The following is a 26864-nucleotide window of genomic DNA, read 5'->3' as shown; positions in this document are numbered from 1 at the left end:
TTGAGGAAGCCCCTTAAGGTCGCACATCCTGGCATTTGAGGAAGCCCCTTAAGGTGGCACATCCTGGCACTTGAGGAAGCCCCTTAAGGTCGCACATCCTGGCACTTGAGGAAGCCCCTTAAGGTCGCACATCTTGGCACTTGAGGAAGCCCCTAAAGGTCGCACATTCTGGCACTTGAGGAAGCCCCTAAAGGTCGCACATCCTGGCACTTGTGTACATTGTTATATCTGTACTGTTTATTAATTGCCAATACTATCATCCTCGACAGGCAGGTTTGATACAACATTCCACGGCCCTTCAAGTTTCTGAATAATACAAAAAATAGAAATCCATGCTTGCAAGGCAGATACAAAGTAATGTTGAGGGCGGTATATAAAAATTGGATTCTGTGAATGGATGTGCTGCAAAGATTACCCAGAATGCACTTGTCATTCAGATACGAACCTCCAAACTGTTGTACAAAGAATATTCACTGAAATTCTCCTATTTTTAGACTAAATCATTTTAAATATACTGTATTCTCCCGACTTTTTCAGTCTAGCAACCTCAATCAGGGAAAACAGTCAAAAACTTGTGCTTTGGACTAGTTGTTGAGACTCCTGAACAGTGCAAACGCCTCAGAATAGACAAGTCTTGGAAATAACGCATCAGACCAAGATTTATGGAAGAATTATAAAATTTCCACGGCCACTGCTACACCAGTCTAACTGAAATCATTGAAATTTCACTTATTTTTACCATGGAAACATCAAAGTATTTTATGCAAGCCCATATGCTACTGAAGAAACAAATACTAGCACAGTATGCTTATAAAACATATCGCTTCGTAAGACATTGGTGGTACACTCACAAATAACAGAATGTATTCTATTCTCATTTACAAAAACAATGAAAGAGTCACTACATCAAACGGGTCGACCTCTACCCTGGGTGACTCAATTGGAAGGCCAATTCCACTGGCCGAGATTCATTCACTAATGAATACGACTTTGGGGGAACCTTGGTTAAGGTCTGCAGGTGCTTGTGTTCGACCGAGCCTGGTTGACGCCAGGATAGCGCATTAAAATTGCCTTTTGATAGACAGCTGGCCACACAGCCCTGTCATGTAGTCCCAAACAAGAATATGACTTCTGTGGAAAAATGTGTCAGCACTAGCACTTGCAACATAGATTTTGTGTTTTACTTTGCAAGTTGCTCAAAACTTTGAACATTATAGCACGCAGTCTTAGGTATACTGATTTTCTATGGATATCCCCAGCCACAACTTTCCATCAAACTTCAAATTCAATTCACAATAGCAATGAATAAATTTGGTGCTTAAAGGCCCTGGCAAATCTTCTATTTACCGTATGTATCACACTAGAACAAAACCCGTCCATGAATGCAGATCCTTAACAAATTTTGCATTTCGATTTCCACAGCTAAACCACTATAGTGACCATCCAAGGTACACCCAAACCTGTGTATAGTGACCACCCAAGGTACACCCAAACCTGTGTATAGTGACCACCCAAGGTACACCCAAGCCTGTGTATAGTGACCACCCAAGGTACACCCAAACCTGTGTATAGTGACCACCCAAGGTACACCCAAACCTGTGTATAGTGACTACCCAAGATACAGTCAAACCTGTGTATAATGACCACCCAAGGTACACCCAAACCTGTGTATAGTAACCACCCAAGGTACACCCAAACCTGTGTATAGTGACCAACCAAGGTACACCCAAACCTGTGTATAGTGACCACCCAAGATACACCCAAACCTGTGTATAGTGACTACCCAAGATACATTCAAACCTGTGTATAGTGACAACCCACGGTACACGCAAGCCTGTGTATAGTGACAACCCAAGGTACACCCAAGCCTGTGTATAGTGACCACCCAATATACACCCAAACCTGTGTATAGTGACCACCCAAGGTACACCCAAACCTGTGTATAGTGACCACCCAAGGTACACCCAAACCTGTGTATAGTGACCACCCAAGGTACACACAAACCTGTGTATAGTGACCACCCAAGATACACACAAACCTGTGTATAGTGACTACCAAAGATAGTCAAACATGTGTATAGCGACAACCCACAGTACACCCAAGCCTGTGTATAGTGACTACCCAAGATAGTCAAACCTGTGTATAGTGACCACCCAAGGTACACACAAACCTGTGTATAGTGACCACCCAAACCTGTGTATAGTGACCACCCAAGGTACACACAAACCTGTGTATAGTGACTACCCAAGATAGTCAAACCTGTGTATAGTGACAACCCACGGTACACCCAAGCCTGTGTATAGTGACAACCCAAGGTACACCCAAGCCTGTGTATAGTGACCACCCAAGATACACCCAAACCTGTGTATAGTGACCACCCAAGGTACACCCAAACCTGTGTATAGTGACCACCCAAGGTACACCCAAACCTGTGTATAGTGACCACCCAAACTTGTGTATAGTGAAGGAACCACCCAAGGAACTTCATTAAAATGGTCTTTATATGGAGATTTGATTATTTTGTTATGGATTGCCAACTCATACTTTTGACATACTTGTCCAGAAAATAAGATAAGACTGTTGCAAAAAAAAACAATAGAGTCAGATAAGTTTAAAAATTTAATACTTTAACAGAATTGACACAATTTTTTCTCTTGTTAAATTAAAACGATTTACAGCAGAGTAAAATTAGACTGGGTTGTCTGGTTGACTTGGTAACTTAAATCCCATCAGATCAGCAGCTGACTGAACACTTAGCTCACTTCCCTTGTATTCAGCATGCAATTCCTGAAAAATTTAACAAAAAAACAAAACAAAAATTAAGTCCTTGCATCCACCATCATCTTTGCTAACCAAAGTCTGTTTATTCGATCGTCGCAATGCCATTAAAGTTTCAAAGATCCTGTTCAACAACAATGTTTTGAAGTGTGTTCGACGAGGGTGATTTATAAGAATGAGGGTCCCAATAACTTGTTAGCTCCACTGTCGACTTTGTCGAGCAGAGCTTATCATATGAGTGATCGTCCGTCGTTAATAACTTTTTTTGATTGTAATCCCATCTCAAGGTCACCTTAATACCCTCGTATTGAATAATAATCACCGGTCAATTGTTGTTTTGATATATACTGTAAAATACTTTATTTTCGCTGGAATTAATTTTTGCTGAAAAAACTTTATGGATGTTTTGTATGGAATTCATTTTCACTGATTTTTCACGAGTTGAATGTGAAATATAGGAAAAAAGGTATCTTCACTGGATTTTATTTTCACTGAATCATCCATTCAGCGAAAATTAGTTCCAAGCGAAAATAAAGTATTTTACAGTATTTAATATGTAGAACACCTGGGATGCTTGATTTGTTTCTTAGCCGATTTTTGAAGACTTCCTTAAATGTTGTTTATAACAGGGGATTTTGAAAATGTTTCTACTGTATTTGTCCTATGAGTAGTGCATGCACTTATGTAAATTACAAAGGTGTTTCCATGGTCACAAATAGGTAATATTTCAATGATTTATTTTTCAGCAAATACAATTTTTGGGTTTATATGCATTTCTAGAGCAAATACTATATTTTAATTTTTCTGGATTCATACCTATTAAACAAAATACAGCCATTCAAACTTTTGCTTTATTGTTCGAACAAACCATTAGCTTGACTGGTAAGAACTAATAAGAGTAGGTATTTGGTCCACAATATCCGTCTCTGAACAGAAACTAAAAAAAATCTTTTTTCCTGGTGACAAAATTTTGACTTTGGCCTTCAAAGGATAAACCAATTTGCTGTCACCAAAAGACATTAACTGCCATGTTTACTGAATGTGATATAGAGGGCGCAACACGTTTCAACGTTCAACGTTTCACAAGGCATAACTATCCTCGGGGGCGGACATCCGCAATTTTCTAGACTTAATTTGTTTTGTTTACTTGAGTAAAATTTTTTTTCTTTAGGACCGAAAAGACACATTAAAATTTTCCAATTGTGTATGTTTGTAATGTTGTCATACCAACAAAAGTACCAGGATGTGTGACCTTTAGGGGTCACATGAGAGTAGCCAATTCCCCCTATTTGATCAGATTCAATGGTTTTAAATTCAGTTTTTTTTATTAAAAACATAGGATTTATGGTAATTTTACACGAAGAATTTAGTGAATTTCACTTTTCAGTGAAAAAAACAAAATTAAATCTCTTTAGATCATTGATGCATTACAAAAGTACCAGGATGTGTGACCTATAGGGGTCATGAAAGAGGTCTACTGTAAAATACTTTATTTTAGCTGGAATTAATTTCCACTTTAAACATTTTTTGGGTGTTTGTATGGAATTTATTTTCACTGATTTTTCACGAGTTGAATGTGAAATATAGGAAAAAAGGTATAATCGCTGGATTTTATTTTCACTGATTTTTTCCTTCAGCGAAAATTAATTACAAGCGAAAATAAAGTATTTCACAGTATTTTCATATTTTATCATACTTAATAATAAGTTCAAATTTGCAAATTTCTAGTAAAAACCACAAGATTTACGTTAATTCTTCATGTTAACATGAATTTAGTAGATTTCACCATTCAGTGAAAAACAAAATTAAAAATTAATGCATTTACAGTACCTGATACCTTCTTGCGTTATGGAGTAATGATAGATATGTATTTGCTTTGTGTTTGAGTTCATTTTCTCCTTTACACGTCCTCTCACTGGTCACGTTATGTCTACGATATTCATTGATGATATAGTTGTATGCTAAACTTTTCTGTACTGGTTTCTGTAAGACAATTTGCCCATTCATAAGTCATCTGTGTGAACATCAATGATAAATTGATTTCATAGAGAGGGAAGACTATACTCGAGGGAGGACATCCGGGCATTTTCACCGCCTGACAATCATCACGGTGAAAACAAAGGCCGAAAACTCTCAGAAAACGGTACTTCGGGATGGTTGTTGAGACTCCCCTGAACAGTGTAACAAGATTAGCCCTGCGTGTGCAGCAAATATAAATTTGGTTGTTCAGGATTACTTCAAACTTTCAAAGTTGAGTTTGTGTTTGTGTTGAATTTAGCTATTTTCATTGGCTCTTCGACCGGCATTCTACAACAGCACGCACAGAGCCCATAGAAATACATACTACAGTGGTGCGCGTCTTAGCAACGTGGAACGTCTTGTGACGTAGCTCCGCCCCTGAGAATATGTAGCATTCATTGAAACATTCTGTGTCCAGGTATTTTGTATGAAATATATTTTCATTGATTTATGATGAGTTGAATGTAAAAAATATAAAAAAAGGTATATTCCATTGATTTTATTTTCATTGAATTATCACTTCAGTGAAAATAAAGTGAATATTGGATAAACTCAATCACTTGTCTGCAAATCTTTGTGTGTAAGTAGAGGTATGTAAGGGTGCATAAATACGTCAGTTGCGAGTGGTGAGTTGCGAGTCGCAAGTAGCAAAATGTGTCAGTTGCGAGCGCTCGAAAGTGGCAGTTGCTAGCGCTCGAAAATGGCAGTTGCTAGCGCTAAAAATAGCAGTTGCTAGTGGCGATTTGTATGTAGTTGCGAGTGCTAGCTACATCGGCATTGTGTGAAATAAAATTAAGTCCGATGTCCTAGCCACTTGTTTTCAAGTTACATGTACATGTGTTGAAATGAATTTCTGCATGTCTACGATGCTATTTGTGCGTGTGTGGTACGTACACTAAACTACCGTCCCTCCTGTGTTGAGGGACGGTGACTAAACGTAGCAGCTGCGAGCGAGTCGGGCCGCTAGAACTGTGTGAATAATAAAAATAAGTCCTCGCCTCCGATGTCTTAGCGGCATATTTTCTTGTTGCGAGGATTTAAAGCGGACTTGTACTCTCGTTCCCGTAATCGCCGTTTTTTAACCGAGAAAAATACAAAATCACTGTAAACAGCGTCATATCGTCGGTTCATTCGAAATATCAAATTGACCTTTGTTTGAGTTTTATTTACAGCGGACGGTACAATGCTCTGATTTTAAGTAACAGTGATATTTGTTAGTACATCCATGTTCTCACTAACATTCTTATTTTGCGTTAAAGTGACTGTTATTGAATGTCATTTTTATGTCAGAAACGAATCATTGGAATGCAATTTTAAGGCGGCCCTGTTACACATTCAGAACGTAGGTAGGTGTCATGTTCGGGAAAATATAACAGATAAAACTGATCCCATGTTAGTCCCTTGGTGTGGTATTAATCGCATTGTGGTCTGAGGTCGCGAAACGACGAGACCGACGGCATTTTATCTTGGACCAGCATGCATATTATTGATGAAGCCGCTATGACTATGAGTCTTTATTGTTTGTCAACAGTTGACGCCTTCACAAAAGGTTAAAGTGGCAATCGGTTAAATGCTGAAAAAAGCTAATTCTAAACAGCACAACAACAACAAACGCGATGTGCTGAGGAAGACGCGACATTGCACTTTTTAACGTTATCCGATATTATCGTCTAAAAATGTCTAAGTTAGACAGGTCTGTCTGGGCAACTATTGCAACTGTTCGTTTTTCTCCGATATTATCGATAATATCGTCTAACAATGTCTAAAAAAGTCTAAAAATGTCTAAGTAAAACAGGTCTGTCTTGGCAACAAATGCGACAGTTCATTTTTCTCCGATATTATCGATAATATCGTCTAACAATGTCTAAAAATGTCTAAGTTAGACAGGTCTGTCTGGGCAACTATTGCGACAGTTTGTTTTTCTCCGATATTATCGATAATATCGTCTAACAATGTCTAAAAAAGTCTAAAAATGTCTAAGTTAGACAGGTCTGTCTGGGCAACTATTGCGACAGTTCGTTTTTCTCCGATATTATCGATAATATCGTCTAACAATGTCTAAAAATGTCTAAGTAAGACAAGTCTGTCTGGGCAACTATTGCGACAGTTCGTTTTTCTCCGATATTATTGATAATATCGTCTAACAATGTCTAAAAAAGTCTAAAAATGTCTAAAAATGTCTAAGTAAGACAAGTCTGTCTTGGCAACAAATGCGACAGTTCGTTTTTCTCCGATATTATCGATAATATCGTCTAACAATGTCTAAAAATGTCTAAGTTAGACAGGTCTGTCTGAGCAACTATTGCGACAGTTCGTTTTTCTCCGATATTATCGATAATATCGTCTAACAATGTCTAAAAAAGTTTAAACATGTCTAAGTTAGACAGGTCTGTCTGGGCAACTATTGCAACTGTTCGTTTTTCTCCGATATTATCGATAATATCGTCTAACAATGTCTTAAAAAGTCTGAAAATGTCTAAGTTAGACAGGTCTGTCTGAGCAACTATTGGGACAGTTCGTTTTTCTCCGATATTATCGATAATATCGTCTAACAATGTCTAAAAAAGTCTAAAAATGACTAAGTAAGACAGGTCTGTCTTGGCAACAAATGCGACAGTTCGTTTTTCTCCGATATTATCGATAATATCGTCTAACAATGTCTAAAAATGTCTAAGTTAGACAGGTCTGTCTGGGCAACTATTGCGACAGTTCGTTTTTCTCCGATATTATCGATAATATCGTCTAACAATGTCTAAAAATGTCTAAGTAAGACAAGTCTGTCTTGGCAACAAATGCGACAGTTCGTTTTTCTCCGATATTATCGATAATATCGTCTAACAATGTCTAAAAATGTCTAAGTTAGACAGGTCTGTCTGAGCAACTATTGCGACAGTTCGTTTTTCTCCGATATTATCGATAATATCGTCTAACAATGTCTAAAAAAGTTTAAAAATGTCTAAGTTAGACAGGTCTGTCTGGGCAACTATTGCAACAGTTCGTTTTTCTCCGATATTATCGATAATATCGTCTAAAAATGTCTAAAAAAGTCTAAAAATGTCTAAGTTAGACAGGTCTGTCTGGGCAACTATTGGGACAGTTTGTTTTTCTCCGATATTATCGATAATATCGTCTAAAAATGTCTAAAAAAGTCTAAAAATGTCTAAGTTAGACAGGTCTGTCTGGGCAACTATTGGGACAGTTCATTTTTCTCCGATATTATCGATAATATCGTCTAACAATGTCTAAAAATGTCTAAGTTAGACAGGTCTGTCTGGGCAACTATTGCGACAGTTCGTTTTTCTCCGATATTATCGATAATATCGTCTAACAATGTCTAAAAATGTCTAAGTTAGAAAGGTTTGTCTGTGCAACTATTGAGACAGTTCGTTTTTCTCCGATATTATTGATAATATCGTCTAACAATGTCTAAAAATGTGTAAGTTAGACAGGTCTGTCTTTGCAATTATTGGGACAGTTCGTTTTTCTCCGATATTATCGATAATATCGTCTAACAATGTCTAAAAATGTATAAAAATGTGTTTATAGTGGCATAAACTACTAAAAAAGGTAATTTACCCGGACAGCGATTTGTCGAGAAATAAATGTTTTATTATAATCATCCAGGATTTTTTTTAGTCTGAAAATTATATTCCCTGTATTAGTATTGCCGAAACGTTCGTCCACTGATTATAATTAAAAAAAAATGCGTCCAAGCATTACGTTGAACGTTGAAAACATTCGAAGGGAATGACTTAATTTTACATTTCCCACGTTCAGTTAATTTGAATATAAATTACAGAATTAATTAATTATAAACCTCAACAAATACTTTATCTTTCTAAGTATAAACAAATAATCCTTGACAACTGACAGCGTAACGAAATATATTTACTCAAGAACGATCGGATTGCGCTAGTGGTGGACGTAACAGAAGTACATAACAATGCCATGTATAGTATAAACTAAATGTTTATTTACGTACTTTAATAGATAGATAAAATGTAAAATGTGTTAATGCTACTATTGTCTTAGTGAAAACAGGACAAAAATGTTTAATAGTGCAATTTAGTTCACGACTTGCCGCGTAGAGTATAAATAAAAAGTTTATTTACGTACTTTAATAGATAGATAAAATGTAAAATGTGTTAATGCTACTATTGTCTCCATGAACATAGGAAAATATTTCCATGGCTATTTATTCGTAATGCGGAATGAAGTATAGTTAATTCTTACACGAGTATGTTGGGTTTTTACGTAACGGCCGTAGAGTTGTCTTCCTTCCTTTCGGCTTTATAGCATTTCCCACCAAAAACACCAAAACGCTGGAAACAAGTTAGCAAATACCTCTCGCAGGTCACATTACCGATAAAATGTAATATGACAAGGTTCCCGGTGGGTATGGGTGTCTAACTTAGACATTCTTAGAAGATAATTTCGATATTATCGATAATATCGGATAAAAACGATCTTCCCCAATAGTTGCCCACACATGGTTGTCTAACTTCGGAGAAAAAGTTAGACAGGTCTGTCTGGGCAACAATAACAATGTCTAAAAATGTTTAAGTTAGACAGGTCTGTCTGGGCAACTCTTGGGAGAGTTCGTTTTTCTCCGATATTATCGATAATATCGTCTAACAATGTCTAAAAATGTCTAAGTTAGACTGGTCTGCCTGGGCAACTATTGGGACAGCTCGTTTTTCTCCGATATTATCGATAATATCGTCTAACAATATCTAAAAATGTCTAAGTTAGACAGGTCTGTCTGGGCAACTCTCGGGAGAGTTCGTTTTTCTCCGATATTATCGATAATATCGTCTAACAATGTCTAAAAATGTCTAAGTTAGACTGGTCTGCCTGGGCAACTATTGGGACAGCTCATTTTTCTCCGATATTATCGATAATATTGTCTAACAATGTCTAAAAATGTCTAAGTTAGACAGGTCTGTCTGGGCAACTCTTGGGAGAGTTCGCTTTTCTCCGATGTTATCGATACTATCGTCTAACAATATCTAAAAATGTCTAAGTTAGACAGGTCTATCTGGGCAACTCTCGGGAGAGTTCGTTTTTCTCCGATATTATCGATAATATCGTCTAACAATGTCTAAAAATGTCTAAGTTAGACTGGTCTGCCTGGGCAACTATTGGGACAGCTCGTTTTTCTCCGATATTATCGATAATATCGTCTAACAATGTCTAAAAATGTCTAAGTTAGACAGGTCTGTCTAGGCAACTCTTGGGAGAGTTCGTTTTTCTCCGATATTATCGATAATATCGTCTAACAATATCTAAAAATGTCTAAGTTAGACAGGTCTGTCTGGGCAACTCTCGGGAGAGTTCGTTTTTCTCCGATATTATCGTCTAACAATGTCTAAGTTAGACTGGTCTGCCTGGGAAACTATTGGGACAGCTCGTTTTTCTCCGATATTATCGATAATATCGTCTAACAATGTCTAATAATGTCTAAGTTAGACAGGTCTGTCTGGGCAACTATTAAGACAGTTCGTTTTCTCCGATATTATCGATAATATCGTCTAAAAATGTCTAAGTTAGACATCTCTGCCAGAATTTCATTAGATTTTATTAGACGATAATTATCCGATAATGATTTATATGACATTGCAGTAAAAATAACGCGAGGTGTTTTTGAATACAATTTATATACATGCATATTTATCACACATAATTTTGCTGTTAGGAGTGAATCTACCACAACGGGAAACAATCGTTCCACATTGCGTTTTTTTATGTATGCCCTTTTTGTAATGAAATGCTTTGTTTTGCCAGAGCCCGATTAGTACAGTGTATATAAACAAAGAATATTATTTTGACACACTTGAAGTAAAACGTCAAAAAGCGACATACTCTAAACAACGACAGTGGGTGACTTGATTACGCTTCATTGCGTTCAATATATATTTTTCGCCGGTCATTGTATTCAATCAAGGTCCTACATATTTTTGTGACAACATTATTGTATCCAGTCGATAATTATTCTCTTTCAACAACTGAAGCCGCCCACGCCCCATTGTATTTATTCGACAAGTGCTTTCTGTCAACAAGTGTGTATTCTCACACACTTATTAAATGCTTTAAAGTTTCCATTAAACCACAGAAAAAAACATGCATTATTTCATTGATATTACTGTCATCCTACCGACGACCCACTTGGACTTGGCATATCGACGCAAATCGCACGGACTAAACGCATTTATTTATTATTCATTGTCTGTTTCTGTCCTATAGACACTGGCGCCACGACTTGGCGATCAGGTCATGGGACTGTTATCTCTATTCTGTGAAGACATTCACATTGACCGCGCGTGGACACACATTCAAGATGTGTTTTATACACCTTCGTGAGACTCCATCAGTTTGCTGACTTCGCTGTAGTTATTTTTTTTCTTGTCGTCTCAAGATTGTTGCGAGTTTACAATTACCAAAACGCTTACATTGTTGGTTTAACCATTTAGCTCCATGGTACAACCGGATGCATGTCACACAAGTCTCGATGAATGGAGACACCGGGATTTCACACCTGGAGTCGGCTTCACCTCCATCCCAACCGACCTCGTGATTTAGACGAAACATATTGACTCAGTTCCAGTAGGAATTACATACAATTCCCTCACTTTAATACTTGAAGACGCAATTCAGAATTTCCATGTAATCGCCTGACCGTGAATAAAGGCAATCGATTTATAGCATGTCGGGGCTATCGGCGATTTCGGGTACTAGACATCTCGACCCCCAAAAATCTCGACCCATTTTTCGTTGGACATCTCGACCCACCTACATCTATAGCCACAACAAAGGTAGCGTGAACATTCAGTTGTGATACATGTCAAAACAATCGCTGCCAGTGATATATTTCGCGAATAAAAAACCCAAAATAAATGCAATCAAAGGCGCCGACCACGGGCGTTAGAAATATATAGAACACGTTGTGACACAGTCTCACCAGCGTCTTTCGCTCATTCAAACGAACAGACACACGTGCTATTTTCGTATATTGAATATGATGGCAAGGGAAAAGAAACACCGGAAAAGACAAGTTGTTTATGTGTATTTATCAATCATCAAACTAAACATTCAATGTTATATAGTATAGTAAATTTTATTTGACTCAAATTAATGAATTGGAAATACATTAACCATGGTCAATAATCATACACAAAAAAAAACAATAACAAGAAACACAGATAGGGTCGCGTCGATGCGAAGGGTCGAGATGTCTAGAAATCGGCGATTTCAATGAATAGAGATTTAGAATACCAATACATGTCAACACTCGCAACAAGAAAATGTGCCGCTAAGACATCGGGGGCGAGGACTTATTTTTATTATTTCACATAGTTCCGATTGATCTAGCGGCCAGACTCGCTCGCAACTGCTACGTTAGTACGTCCATGGCTCAGTGTAGCCTCGTAGACATTCAAAATTTCGCTACATTTCAACACATGTAACTTGAAAACAAGTGGCTAGGACATCGGACTTAATTTTATTTCACACAATGCCGATGTAGCTAGCACTCGCAACTACATACAAATCGCCACTAGCAACTGCTATTTTTAGCGCTAGCAACTGCCATTTTCGAGCGCTAGCAACTGCCACTTTCGAGCGCTTGCAACTGACACATTTTTCTACTTGCTACTCGCAACCCACCACTCGCAACTGGCGTATTTATGCATACCTCGTAAGTAGCGTGTCATATTGGCGTAGAGGGTGCGCTGATCTTGATTGGTCTTCTGCTTCATAAAAATATTCAAATCATAGATCCCAAGGTTTGTTGAAAAAAAAAAAATTCTTATTTACTACCTTGTTATGACAATGCCTTAATTCTCTCACTAGATGTCTCAGTAATGTGAGTGTGCTTCCATTTTGTGGCATCGCCATGGCAATAGTGTATTCTGGAAAGATAAGATTTCATGACAGTAAAGATCTTTAGCAAGATAACGGTAGAACAAATAAATATTTTCATTTAGGAGGGAACCATTTGAAATCATTGTTGGTGGATGAAAGATTTGTTAAAAAAATTAAATCTACAAGGAAAAACTGTTGGCAAATTCAAAAATAAAGTATGTACACTGTTGGGAAAAATTCTTTCATGATTTTAAATGAGACCCCGTACAGTGTTCAGTGAGTAGCAAATAAATCGAACATAATACAAAACAGTTTTAAAATCCTTTTCGCCATCAGTAAGACGTCGCGTACTTCTTTCCAGCGTGCTATGTTTAATAATGTAATACAGTAAAGTTATCCCAATTCGCCAAAAGTTTGGATAGAGCATGTATGTAGTACATCCATGGATATATAGAGTCAGTTTCATCATGGAACTATAAACCCCAGGAAGAACAACGAAACTAAGAGGATTAAAAAAACCTTTGTCTTAGTTTATCTTACAGTGCTTTCGCTTTTGTTTCCACAACATTAGTCATACTCCATGTTAGTTGCCGCCGATACGCCCGTATCAACCGCTTTGCTGGAAACGGAAAACTTGAAAAAAATTTTCATATCTGCGCAGTAAAATATTTCGTTCACTACGCATGCGCAAACAAGTCGGTCTGCAGGGTGACCTTCAGTGTATCGGAAATCATGCAACGGGTCGGAGTTTTAGCGAGTTTTCATAATTTTCAATGTCGTTTTTAGATTACTTCTTGTTTTTTTCAACCCTCAAAAAAATAAGGTTGCGAAAGTTTGCGAAACATGGGGTTTGGTATGCTGTTTGTTGTCGAGATATCCCGACTTATTCCGTGTTTCCCTTCGATCGCCAGAAGTGGCAATGTGTTTTTTTTCCCCGTTGAATGTCGCTCATTTATCAGTGTTTTTGTCTTGGCGCCATTGTTTTTTTATGCTATAACCGAAACAACTCGATCACGTGATCTCTCGAAGTCGCCCGATTGACTCCGAAAATGACCGATAGTCGGAGATAAACGTTCATTTGCGTAAATCGGCTTACTTTTAATGCGACGAAATAAACAGTCAAAATAAACATTCGACATCGCGGCAACTATCATAGTTCAAAGGAAACGAAGTCGTTGTTCTTCCTGGGGTTTATAGTTCCATGGTTTCATTAAAATTCTTTTTGCACCATTTTTTTTTTAATTTAGTACGAGTATGAACTACATTTTTTTTTCAATTTTATGGCAGCTCTGTCTTTAATTTGACATTTATTCCGCCGGAGAAGCCAAGATTGTATTATATATTGAATAGTTTTTGTTCCACGGGTACATCGTACATGTATCGTCTTTATTCACAAGTCGTCAATAGCTGCGGTTCCGTAGCTCTTTGGTGCGACCTAGAATCGAATTTCGCCCTAACAATTTCATTTGGACGTCTTTTTTTTAATTTTGTAGTTGTACGTCGAACATAGAGCTACGGGATCTATCACAGTTTAAAAACAGAAATCTGGCATACGTAAATTAAATCGCTTTTGCTTTCGATTACTATGGTGTGACGTACCTTTATTGTGAATTGATTGCTGGATGAATAACATACAAACTTTTGTTTGCAATTTGTGTTTATAAATAAGCAATAATTTGTGATATTTTACAATTACCGCGGAAACCAAGCAAATTACGAGAAAACGGCAGCCATTGACATCCCACACTCCCTAGCACAGAATAAATGTAATCTCGTTTGGCGGTCATGTGATACAGTGGTGGAAGAATAAAACTCACTCTTCCCGTTATTCTAATTGTTCCAAGAAAGCAATCACATACAGTATTTATAATTGTATGATTTTTGTTTAATAATAGAAACTAGTTGCATAAACGCAATTTATCTACTGATTTCGGTCACGTGGTACAAAATTATAGGTCTCGCGTAATTTGCTATAAACTCAGGAATACAAAATGGCGTCCTTCGTCTTGTTATTTTTCTGCGACTCTGTGTACGGTAAATAAAGTCATTTTTTATGACCACCGTCATCATTTCACAGCGCAAATAGGTTCTGGTCATTGTTTGGAAGTAAATAAACATAGTGAGTACTTTCGAAGGTCTTAAAATGTGATTTTCACGACGACCAAATTTGGCATGTGGATTTTAACTGGTATTCAGTCGCACAAGGCCCCATAGCCCTATGGGCCGGCCAGAGTCAGTCACGTAAATAATGCGGTCGGCAACATAGGGCTATGATTCCACAGCTAAAGTCGTCAAGTGAGACTACCGCCTCCGGTAGTTCTTGTTGATTCTTGACGTAGTGGTGTATGACGAGTTTTAAGCGATCACCAAATAACCTCTGATATAGAAAATATAAATATCATAAAACAAATCTCAAATAATCTGTATACTCACATTTGTTTTCCAAAAACGTGCAGTCTCAACAATTTTTTGAGAACACGATCCAGTAAACTTTGACCCGTGACCTAAAAGGCTCGATCACAGCAACTAATAATAATAATCCTTAAATTGACACAATAGACATTAATAACGATTTTTTAAATACCAATATAATAATTATTATAATAAAAATATAAAATAAAATATTTTAAAATCGCAATTTCTGAGATAAAGATTTTGTTTCAATCAATTTCACGACGTATTTTTATGACATTGAGTACGAGGATGATATAAGGTCAAACACATTTTCTTGCACATGTACTTCCGGTTTATGTGTTGTCGACGTGAAACAAGTTTACTGCTGAAAAAGGTAAGACCACGACGAATATTTGGATCAGATTGATAAATATACATACAGATACAAATTGGTGTTCATCTGTATCAGTTGATCTGTATATTTTGTTTTCCTTTCTCCACGAACCTTTGCGGGAATTGGAATTGTTATTGTAAGCGAGTGATTGGAAACGCAGCCGGTGCGGTGCGCTCACAAATCCAGTTCGTCATTCAACTCTAAACATTGTAAACTAGACTTTTTTGAACAATTAGATAATCATATTATCAATTTTTTCGAGCAGTAGCAATATTTCCATTTTTGAGAACATTAATAGCAGGGTTACATAGGTTCTCTGCTCTGACTACATTGACTTATATTTTTATTCCTGGGTCAAATTTATATACCGGCATGTATAAAAGATGGCCCGTATATCATGGTCCTACCGTAAAAGGATGACGTCATTCCATATAGAAATAATGTAACCGGTAATACGTCTAGACTGTAGACAAAAGTCTGCAGGTACTCAACTTTTTGAAGCAAAGTAGGTAGTCAGTTGTTCTAATGTTGCAACATCCAGAGAAATCTCAATAACGAAACCTCGGTGGTTTTAACAATTTTATTGGCAGAGCTCCAGAAGGAGTACCTACACTTTATGCAAATTTTTTAAAATTATGCTAATTTATTCATGACGTAGCAGTTTCTGTGCTCATGAATATTCATTAATTTGTGGCTCAATACATTTTAAAAGGGGCGATATATTATTTTTGGGGGAAGAGTTAGAAAGGGGGATTAGCAATCCTTAGGGGGTCAATACAAAAGAAGGGACCCATTTGGAGAGCAGCCATGCTCCTCGTGTCTGTTGTTGCACGTGACCTACAGCTGTCAACAGTGTTCGTTCTTCGACTGTGTTCGTTCTTCGACGACTTCGACTGGCTTCTATGTGGGGTAGTATTCTTGTGTTCTATTTTCCTGACTTGAGTTTTTGAAACCGCTGTTTATGTTTTTAACGTCTTTCATGTCTTTTGTAGGAGTGTCCAATCCGTGATTCGAACTTGCGATCTTTGAGTTCCCAGCGCACTGTCTTGTCCACTGTACCACGAGTGTCTTCACACAGGAGTTTGGATTTAAGTCCTACTCATAGGAGCACTGTCTTCACTAGCATTCAAAAATCTAACTAAACATACTGGATTCGAACCAGCGATCGCTCACATTGCTGACATAGTACAAATCAACTGAGCTATGTGGGTAGTCATGCAAATTAAATAATTTGTTGTCATATTTAGCTTTATTGCCAAATGGTGTTTGCGAGAAAAAGATGGGCAGGCAAGGGAATCGAACCCAGGTCCTCCTGATCACTATGTAAAGAACAGACCCACAAGACCACAATGGATTAACTGGATGTGTTTGCATTTGATAAGACTATATAGTGTGTATATATATAGAAATACAACATATTTCTATTATTGAGTTACAATTGTCCAAAAAAATTGCCAATTTTGTGTTTTTACTTGTGTAAACTATATGCATGCCATAACCCGTTAGTGTACATCTTGCCAATTGGGTGTTTGCCATTTGTGTTGCCCATACCTGACCCGACCCTAACCCTAATGTCAAGACACGTTCCTGTTAATAATTCCGTTGCCCATACCTGACCCGACCCTAACCCTAATGCCAAGACACGTTCCTGTTTATAATTGCTCAATAATGATACTCTGTTGTGCACTGTCTGCAGGTACTGTAAAATGACTAATTTTCATTGGGTTTAATTTTCACTGATTTACCATTTCAGGCATATTAAGTGGGTTTTGAATTCACGGTTTCGTCATTTAGATAATGTGTTCTATGCTAAATTGTACATATTCACTGTGTTTTAATTTAGCGCATTTTCCAGTCAGCGAAATAAGCTAAATTAAAACCCAGTGAATAATTACCCCATTTACAGTAAGTTGCATTGATGTCAACTGATTAAACAAGTCGCATTTAAGTAATTTCCACTATTAAGGTAGCGAGAAGGGAAATTTTCACTTTTTTCTTGATTTTTCAAAAATTGATAAAACGGTTACTTTAGACCTTGATACATCACCCCAGGTTTACAAAAGATCGAAATTGCGAAATAACGTTGCTCAAATTAGTGTTTTAAAACACTAGCGGAAAAGACTACAACTGCCGTTTCGTGGATATTTGCATAGTGTTTATCTTTGGAAGGAATTAAATGATAAAATCTTATCTGTATACTCTGTTGTTGACGATTCTGATATAACGGGTGATAAGCTTCCAGTTGCAAACAATGCGTGTTTATCTAACGTCCATTGTCAGCATTATTGTCAGTCGAGACTTCGTCGGAGAAACATGGTCATACAGTACTCATTTCGCCCAACCTTCCGCTTTTACATCGACCGCTTATCGCTTAATTTCCGACCACGCGGTCTTGTCCGACCGGAAACCGACCGCATTTTAAACGTTTTTTTTTTTTTTTTTTTTTCGCTCGCTCGCTCGCTTATTGAAAACATTGACCGCTCGCCCAAACACTGAAAAATGGCACATGGGTGGTCGAAATGGTGGTTTTGATAGTGAAGTGTGAACATACAACTAGTATTAACTATTATTACATTCTGAACGACACTTCAAATCTAATAGCTGTATTACACTTGTATCGTGAAAGCAACTGAACTGGGACCTCTTGTTACGTGTTTTGGGTGCTTGTTCTAGATATAATATTTTTATTTTAATGAGACAGTTACGTGAAAAAAGCCTAGGTAACTCCTTTTGACAGAGCAGAGAAACGAGGAAATGTTAGTGATTAATTCCAAAAATAACGATATCGAATCCACATCGGTTCACGTCTGGTAAAATTTGACATTCAATTTTTAAAATTAAGTCACGATCATTGAATGAGCTCGGTCTATACTGTATACGTACCGCAAAAGTGTTCCCACAAAAAATATTTTCGACTAAAAACAGCCACATGCCCTGAAAAAATTGAACAGAGCTTGACATGTATGAATAATTTATTGGGCTTAAAAGAAAAACGTGTCAAATTTAGTTATAGCCAGTGGATGAACAATTCAATGTCCTTCAGGGCTGAAAATCATCGACGCTACTCTGGTTTACTTTATTTCACAACTTGCAGAGAAAACTGCGTGAGCTCTAATGTATCTTAGCCTAGTATTTTCTTTTTGAACTAAGGTCAAATTCCATCAGTTTGTCAAAATATATGTTTTTCAGCGAATAATTTTGAAGCCTGTCACAGCACAAACAACTATGTGAATCGACGCCGGTGATTGGATTGTACGACGACCCTTCAATTAGCGTCAAATATGCTTTGTTACAACATCATTGATTGGCTGAGAGTCACCTGATCGGAGCACGAACTGGGTCACAGAACCATATTTGTCCGTATTATCAACAGGACTTTGCAAAATAACCACACCCACATTTTCAATCTTTTTTAGCGCGGAAGTTGCCAACAAATGTAAAAAAAATCGTGAATTTCATGGATTCGAATAAAATAAAGCAAGCGATTGATAAGGATGATTATTAATATTTTCCCCGATGCTCTTCGAATTTTTTTTTTTATTTCAAGGTAAGAAATGGCTAATTGAAGTTGCATCGTCTTCAATGCGGTTGTTTCACCGCGAACAACTCTAGCTCTGTTTTGGGCATGGTTTAGTTTTGCGATGTAAAATAAAATATATATTAAAATAATAATACTTGATTAATTATTTACAAACATACTGTCATGACAAACATATGTAAAATTAACAAATACACAAAGAGGTGTAATATTAGGTTTTATTTTAGGCTTAGAAATATTTTCTTTCACTCAGCCCATGCATGTAACTGCCATTTAGCTTTACGGTCCTTCAGCATCGGGGGAAAACAACAATAATTATACAAAACACATTGCGAAGACTCAACAATCAGGAAAGAAACCCCAGACAACCATGTCGTACTTGTGTTGAAATACATTTTGTATTTCACGTCAGAATATTGTTTAAAATAAAATATTCAGTCCACGCCAAATCGAAGTCAAAGGGTCAGGTTGCGTGCATATAATTATATATAGTTAAAACAAAAAGTATTTGAACTTTTGTCAGCTGTTCAACATCTATAAAAACCAGAAAGACAATTATAAGACAATGTGAACCTCGGAAATTATTCTGTTAGTCCGAATTTTAAATGCGCGCGAGCGAGCAGGTGGGCGGTGATATTTCGGGGTTTGCGCGGTCGAAAAAAAAGCGGAAATTGTCCGGTTGAATTCAACAAGCGGTTGCAAAAGCGAGAGAAAAAAGGTGATTTGAAAGCAGAAGCGGGCAGGAGGTTGTGCAAAAGGAGTACTGTAACTTTGCACAACTTTCTTTTAAATCGTTTTATTTTCCAAGTCAATATTCTATTTTACTAATACATTTTTTTTCTAACGCAATGGCGAGGAAAAGAAAGAAAGCGTTGACAGACGAGGCAAAGAAAAATCTGCCACTCAGTGTCGCACTCTGACACAGCAATTTTTTTTCAAACATCGGCCATTTTGTTTCACCATGAAAACCGTTTTATTAGATGTCTTATCTGAGATACTTGAAGGATTAGCTTGTTTGTAAACTGTCAGCGTGTACAGTGGGACAGTAATGTTTGTCAGAGGATTATCCCTCGTTGTTCGTTTGCATAACAATGGAAAACCCGAACGTTCCTGCAGTACGGACTCAAATGCCAGCAGTTTTCTTCATTTTTCACGCTCGAGCTTGAAATTATTCATTATCTGACACTCTTTATGAGTTCTATGATATCAGTGGTTAATATGTTTGGCCATTTTTAGTGTATATTTATAATAATGCAGCAAATCTACAGTGTTTTATTAACCAAAACTGTTTTTCGCGTTTTTCTCGAGTTGAAGTTTTGATCGAGTACGACTCATTGGGACCGCCGCCAAATGAAGTGCGTTCGGACTAGGACATTCAAACTCGCAGTTATCGTTCAAAAGATAATGATGGTGCGAAATATGTCTGGGTTTTTAAAGAAAATGCTTTGTCACAGAATAATAGTCTGTTAAAGGTGCCAAGTATGAAATAATTTGGGGACAAAAAAACAAACCTGCATAGAAATCGGAATAATAGGTCTTTTGATTATCGGAGACGCATTTCAATGCACTTGATTACGGACAATGCATAACTTAAATTTCACCAGGAAATTCCGCAGTGTGCTCTCGCAATCGCGTACTTAGTCATTTTTACAAGGTTCGCCATTTTTGATGTCACGTGATAATTATGTAAACAATGTCTGTCCAGTTTGTGCGAACTTGCACCTCTATACTTAGTCTTTTGATATATATAACCTAAATTACTGTTCTGAACGAGACAACAGACAGGGAATGTTTTATTTAAAAACGTCACAAAACCTTCTCGCTACCTTAACAAGTGGTTAAATTGTGACAATAAATGTGTGGACAAATATTTGAGATTAATTTTGGTGTAGACAACTCTCGTTTAATTATTTTACACCATTACAAGTTGTTAAATTGAGAGAATAAATGTCTCAACAAATATTAAATACTTAGTTTGATGTAAACAACTCACGTTTGATTAGTTCCCACAATTACAGGTTGTTAAATTGAAAGAATAAATGTGCGGACAAATATTTTAGACTTATTTTGGTGTAGACAGCTCTCGTTTAATTATTTTACACAATTCCAAGTTGTTAAATTGAGAGAATAAATGTATGGACAAATATTTTAGACTTATTTTGGTGTAGACAGCTCTCGTTTAATTATTTTACACCATTACAAGTTGTTAAATTGAGAGAATAAGTGTGCGGACAAATATTTTAGACTTATTTTGGTGTAGACAGCTCTCGTTTGATTAATTCCCACAATTACAAGTTGTTAAATTGAGAGAATAAGTGTGCGGACAAATATTTTAGACTTATTTTGGTGTAGACAGCTATCGTTTAATTATTTTACACCATTACAAGTTGTTAAATTGAGAGAATAAATGTGCGGACAAATATTTTAGACTTATTTTGGTGTAGACAACTCTCGTTTAATTATTTTACACCATTACAAGTTGTTAACGTGAGAGAATAAATGTATGGACAAATATTTTAGACTTATTTTGGTGTCTACAGCTCTCGTTTAATTATTTTACACCATTACAAGTTGTTAAATTGAGAGAATAAATGTGCGGACAAATATTTTAGACTTATTTTGGTGTAGACAGCTCTCGTTTAATTATTTTACACCATTACAAGTTGTTAAATTGAGAGAATAAATGTGCGGACAAATATTTTAGACTTATTTTGGTGTAGACAACTCTCGTTTAATTGTTTTACACCATTACAAGTTGTTAAATTGAGAGAATAAATGTGCGGACAAATATTTTAGACTTATTTTGGTGTAGACAACTCTCGTTTAATTATTTTACACCATTACAAGTTGTTAACGTGAGAGAATAAATGTATGGACAAATATTTTAGACTTATTTTGGTGTCTACAGCTCTCGTTTAATTATTTTACACCATTACAAGTTGTTAAATTGAGAGAATAAATGTGCGGACAAATATTTTAGACTTATTTTGGTGTAGACAGCTCTCGTTTAATTATTTTACACCATTACAAGTTGTTAAATTGAGAGAATAAATGTGCGGACAAATATTTTAGACTTATTTTGGTGTAGACAACTCTCGTTTAATTATTTTACACCATTACAAGTTGTTAAATTGAGAGAATAAATGTGTGGACAAGTATTTGAAACTTATTTTGGTGTAGACAACTCTCATTTGATTAATTCCAACAATTACAAGTTCTTAAATTGACAGAATGAATGTATGGACAAATATTGACCATTATATTTGTGAGTAAATACCTGTTGTTTAATTAATTTCCACCTCTACAAGGTTGAGAGAATAAATGTGTCGACAAATATTTGATACTTATTTAGGTGTAAGAACTCGTGTTTGACCAACTTCCACCATTGCAAGTTGTTAAAATAATGAAATAAATATACTGGTATCATTGGATATTTGATTTAATTGTGAAACTTTCTAACAAAATGTTAACTGCTGGCTTCGAACCCTCAATCAACAATTCCGCAGACACGGTATAAATTCCACAACACCACAGAAGATATTCGTCTGTTGCCTGAATTGTTTTCGTAATATAGGGAACGCCATCGACACTTTAACAAAACTTACCTTGACTTGGGTCTTGTTTATCTCTTGTCACAATCTGGAAACTGTTGAACAAATTGCGCGTCGTCCAGTTTAAGACGTTAGTTATTTTATTATTTTTTTGCGACGTTCTTTGTTTACTTGTTTACGGTTTGAGAGATTTCAGTTTATTTGATTTACGTTTTTACGGTAGCTCTGAGCGGGACTCGAACCCACTGTCTTTTCAAGCTAATTTTGTTTTATTTTGATGGCACGCTTGTGTACCACGCCACGACGTTGGTCGTTAAGTGGTGTTCATTTTTCTAACTACTCCAGTGTTCCGATGAGTTGAACGGAAAAGCCAAAACGATTGCTGGTTTCTGATTGCTTCGGTTCTGGTGAGTGTGTATCTAGTGTGATTCGAACCCATGTCGTTTGTATTGGGCGTTTTTTTATTTCCCATGTTGGCTACGCCGTAATATGCAACCAGTTCCCCGTTTTATTGTGATTTTGAGTGTTTAATGATGTCTTCCTCACCCGTAACGCCATGACCCAGTTTCAACCACACGGCCATTTTGCAACACAGTTCGTGACCCTCGGCGTCACCCAACTGACTGTATGAGCGTTCTGTTCAACTGTTAAGCTAGGATTTATTACCGTTATTATCATTATATTGTCACGTGATTTGTTTTACCTTATGTGTAATGTCTTAAGTATCTTTATTGTAATTTGTATATACCAATTCGTATATACCGAGGAAACGACCCCGATTGAAGGTCATGTATTTTATGACGTCACCAATTCGTGTGTAGGTACTGCTTCTAGATCTGTGCCATTTTATTTTAACAATTTAACAATTTTATTTTAAAATGTCAACAATGGCCGAGTGGGAATAAGCCATGGTGGCTATCAGGATAATGACTAATGCTCCAGTCAATGTCAACCCCGACCCCTCCCACCTCGGGCGATACTGGATAAATGTGGGGCATTAGACGCTAGCTGCCTATATGTTCATTGAGTACTCTGCTGATAGCAAGCATGGCGGACAGTAGCTGTGGAATCCTAGCCCTATGTTGCCGACCGCATTATTTACGTGACTGACTCTGGCCGGCCCATGTATGTTCGACATACAACAACAAAAAAGAAGACGTCCAAATGAAATTGTTAGAGCGAAATTCGATTGTAGGTCACACCAAAGAGCTACGAAACCGCAGCTAGGCGGACAGTGGCGAGCGGTGGGGAAATGTGAGGGGTTTGTTTTGGGTGGGGATTTGCCTATTTTACAACATTAATTTACAAATCCCCCACTAAACCCCGAGGTGTGAAAGTGGGGGTTGACATTGACTGGAATATAAGTCAGTATCAGACCAGTGTGGTGGTAAAACAAAGCACTGTATCACCACAAAGTTTGTATTTTACGCAGAACACTAATATTACTCTGAGTACACTTTGTTGATTTCCATCTGTACGTAATTTTGTTTACCAATAACAGTCATCTGAATTTTCCCTGTGTTAACACACAGACTGTAAATTTATTCCAAGACAGTTTTCTGTTTTCATCACAAATTCACAAAATAGTCTTGTTTATATTCTGCACTTTCCTACAAAACATTGAGGAAAAAATAGCCAAATTTTTTGAAAATTGACTCAAATTTTGTCTGTTGGCTCCAAAGTGTCCAAGTGTCAGGAATTTCAACATTCATTACTTAAATTATAAATATAAATCATGTCATAAAAAAGGGTCAATTTTGACAGAAATATTATATAACATAATCTTATTTTAGAAGGTGTATATATTTTTAGCAAATTGTCTGAAATGGGTATTTTTTTTCACATTTTGGTTTGTTTGTCTGAAAACGTGTAGAGGTCTGGCTGCCCAGACACCCCTATCGTTTTTTCTTGAGTTCATACCTCATGAAAATTGTTCTTGTGTCTCTCTGTAAACAGTTTTTTGCTATTCAAAGTATTTTGTATGTTTGCTGATAACTCTTTTCTCCAATAACCTCAATTTACTGTAATTTTATTTTTCAGACGTTGCATATTATGTCAAATAAGAATAGGTTTCTGTTGTTGTATGGATCACAGACTGGACAAGCCGAGGCCATTGCTGAGGAAATACAGGAAGATGCTGAGAACCATGGATTGAAAGCCGATCTATTTTGCTTAAGTCAAACTGAGAAAAAGGTAAAGAAATTAACACCATTATATTTCAGCCGATATCACTGTTAAGTGTTGCTTCAGCCTTTTCTCTGGGTGAGTGTGCCATAGACTCAATAGGCAGATACCACAATGACTCACTCTCCACACAAAGAGTGTTTGTCCTGAGCATGCTTCACACCCACACAACTCTGCCACACATAGATTTGCATAATAATAGGGCTATGACACGGTTTTAGGTACGCAAATATTCAGAACGGAGTGAATGCAAAAGAATTAGGACAGATTGCATTTTTGCATGTACTATCAGGGATCTGCCAACGCTGAAAAAAAATGGCTGCCAGGTCAGAGGTCAATGTCTCAAAATACGTATTTTAGACATGATTGCGAAAATAAAGTGTATATATTTTTTCACTTTTATCAAGGCAGAGTAATTTTACAGTGAAATATTTAAAATAAATACAAGTTGAAATAATTAAAGTAGTTAAATCGTAGCAAGTAGAATGGGAAAATGAATATTAATTAGCTCATGAATATTAATGACCTCATGAATATTAATTAGGGACTGGCACTTAAATTAGGCTGGGCAGAACCCTGATTATTATGCAAATCCTTGTGTGGTGTGTGTGCATGAAGCATGCTGGGACCAAATGCCCTCTGTGTGGGAAGTGACAAGCACTTGCAGACCTTAACCAAGGTTTACTGGAGTTCACATCAACTTACCATATATGGGCAAGACAATATGAATAACTCACCATATATGGGCAAGACAATATGAACAACTTACCATATATGGTAGTAAAGTCAATATGTACAACTCACCATATATGGGCAAGACAATATGAACAAATTACCATATATGGTAGTAAAGTCAATATGTACAACTCACCATATATGGGCAAGACAATATGAATAACTCACCATATATGGGCAAGACAATATGAACAACTTACCATATATGGGCAAGACAATATGGCATGGTTCAGTGGCATCAGCATATTGCTTGTAATAGCATGAACCAAACGGTCTTTGCCAGGGCCGCCACACACTTCAAAAAGAGAACTACAGTATTAATGATTCTATGAAATGAAAACAATTTTTACTTGCATATTTTAATAAATGTTAACCCATCCCTTGATAAAAACATCTTGGGCTATAACCAATATCATCCACCTGCACGGTGTTGTTCCATTCGGACATTCCTTCCTCCACAACCTCATGTGGTAACTCTATTCATAACTGTGGATCCCACATGGTTGCGCGTTGGAAAGTTCACTGACCAATAGGAAGCATTGTTACAAATGACTACCAAAACCACTTGGTATTACCACACTCAGCGGTCGCAACGCCGATAAAGCATAATAAAATGATTTACCGTTTCCAGTGCGACTAACAACGCATCAGACTCGGAAATAAGTATAGCTTGAATAGATTTGGTCTGAATATCTGTGAGTTGTACGATGTCTCGATATCGTCGCCACATTGCCCTGATATGAAAGCCAACAAAGCTTCCACTGTGTGCAGCCATATTTGATAGCTTGGCCAAGTGCATTGATGAAAGAAGCAATCTTATTGGCTGTTGATAAACTGATTCTAAACTGTGAGGGCACTGTCACATGCACATAGTGATATTGAAATACTTGAAGGTGATAGTGAAATGCTTTGCAGGACCATTCACCTTGAAAATTCAAGATGATGACCAGGGATTCCTTCAATTCATTAAATAGAGGAATTAATTTTATTTCTTCATCATTACTTAATTAACTTTTTTTATTTTATTTTCAGTTCAATATTGTTGACGAAAAATGTGTAGTCTTTGTCGTCTCAACAACCGGAGATGGTGATCCACCAGATAATGCGACTAAATTTTACAGACGATTGAAAAAGAAGACTTTACCAAATGATCATTTGAAGCAACTCAAATACACACTCCTTGGTAAGCTGTTTTAAAAGATTTCTTAACTTGAATAAAATCAATACCCAATCTAAAAAAAAAAAATTAAAACTATTAGCTTTTGCTACTCAAAACTACCATAACTATTGGAATCATCAATTACTACACTAAACTACCATAACTATTGGAATCATCAATTACTACACTAAACTACCATAACTATTGGAATCATCAATTACTACACTAAACTACCATAACTATTGGAATCAT

The 26864-nt window shown here is 36.7% G+C and overlaps 2 protein-coding genes across 3 annotated transcripts in view; one reads left to right on the top strand and one right to left on the bottom strand.

The window, feature by feature from the left end:
• Window positions 1–2606: 2606 nt before the first annotated feature.
• On the bottom strand, window positions 2607–15180 carry LOC100371344 (protein FMC1 homolog). 2 transcript variants are annotated; one of them, XM_002741787.4, is made up of 4 exons: window positions 15091–15180; window positions 12613–12704; window positions 4609–4761; window positions 2607–2787 (listed from the first exon to the last, which is right to left on the bottom strand). In XM_002741787.4, the coding sequence occupies exons 2-4, from the start codon at window positions 12688–12690 to the stop codon at window positions 2689–2691; spliced, it is 330 nt and encodes a 109-aa protein (XP_002741833.2). In that variant the 5' UTR covers window positions 12691–12704; window positions 15091–15180; the 3' UTR covers window positions 2607–2688. The 2 variants fall into 2 exon arrangements, with proteins under 2 accessions (XP_002741833.2, XP_085350783.1); XM_085494657.1 differs by lacking the exon at window positions 15091–15180 and adding an exon at window positions 14257–14440.
• Window positions 15181–15378: 198 nt separating this feature from the next.
• LOC100371498 (methionine synthase reductase-like) overlaps window positions 15379–26864 on the top strand; it is a 30838-nt gene continuing 19352 nt past the window's right edge. The window contains exons 1-3 of the mRNA XM_002741788.4: window positions 15379–15445; window positions 24575–24727; window positions 26486–26636. Coding sequence (XP_002741834.3) covers window positions 15392–15445; window positions 24575–24727; window positions 26486–26636 — 358 coding nt within the window. The 5' untranslated portion in view covers window positions 15379–15391. The remainder of the gene's footprint in view (window positions 15446–24574; window positions 24728–26485; window positions 26637–26864) is intronic.

This window comes from Saccoglossus kowalevskii, chromosome 20, assembly GCF_978046115.1.
Source record: "Saccoglossus kowalevskii chromosome 20, keSacKowa6.1, whole genome shotgun sequence".
NCBI classification, from domain to species: Eukaryota; Metazoa; Hemichordata; class Enteropneusta; family Harrimaniidae; genus Saccoglossus; species Saccoglossus kowalevskii.
This window is presented reverse-complemented; position numbering and strand designations above follow the sequence as displayed.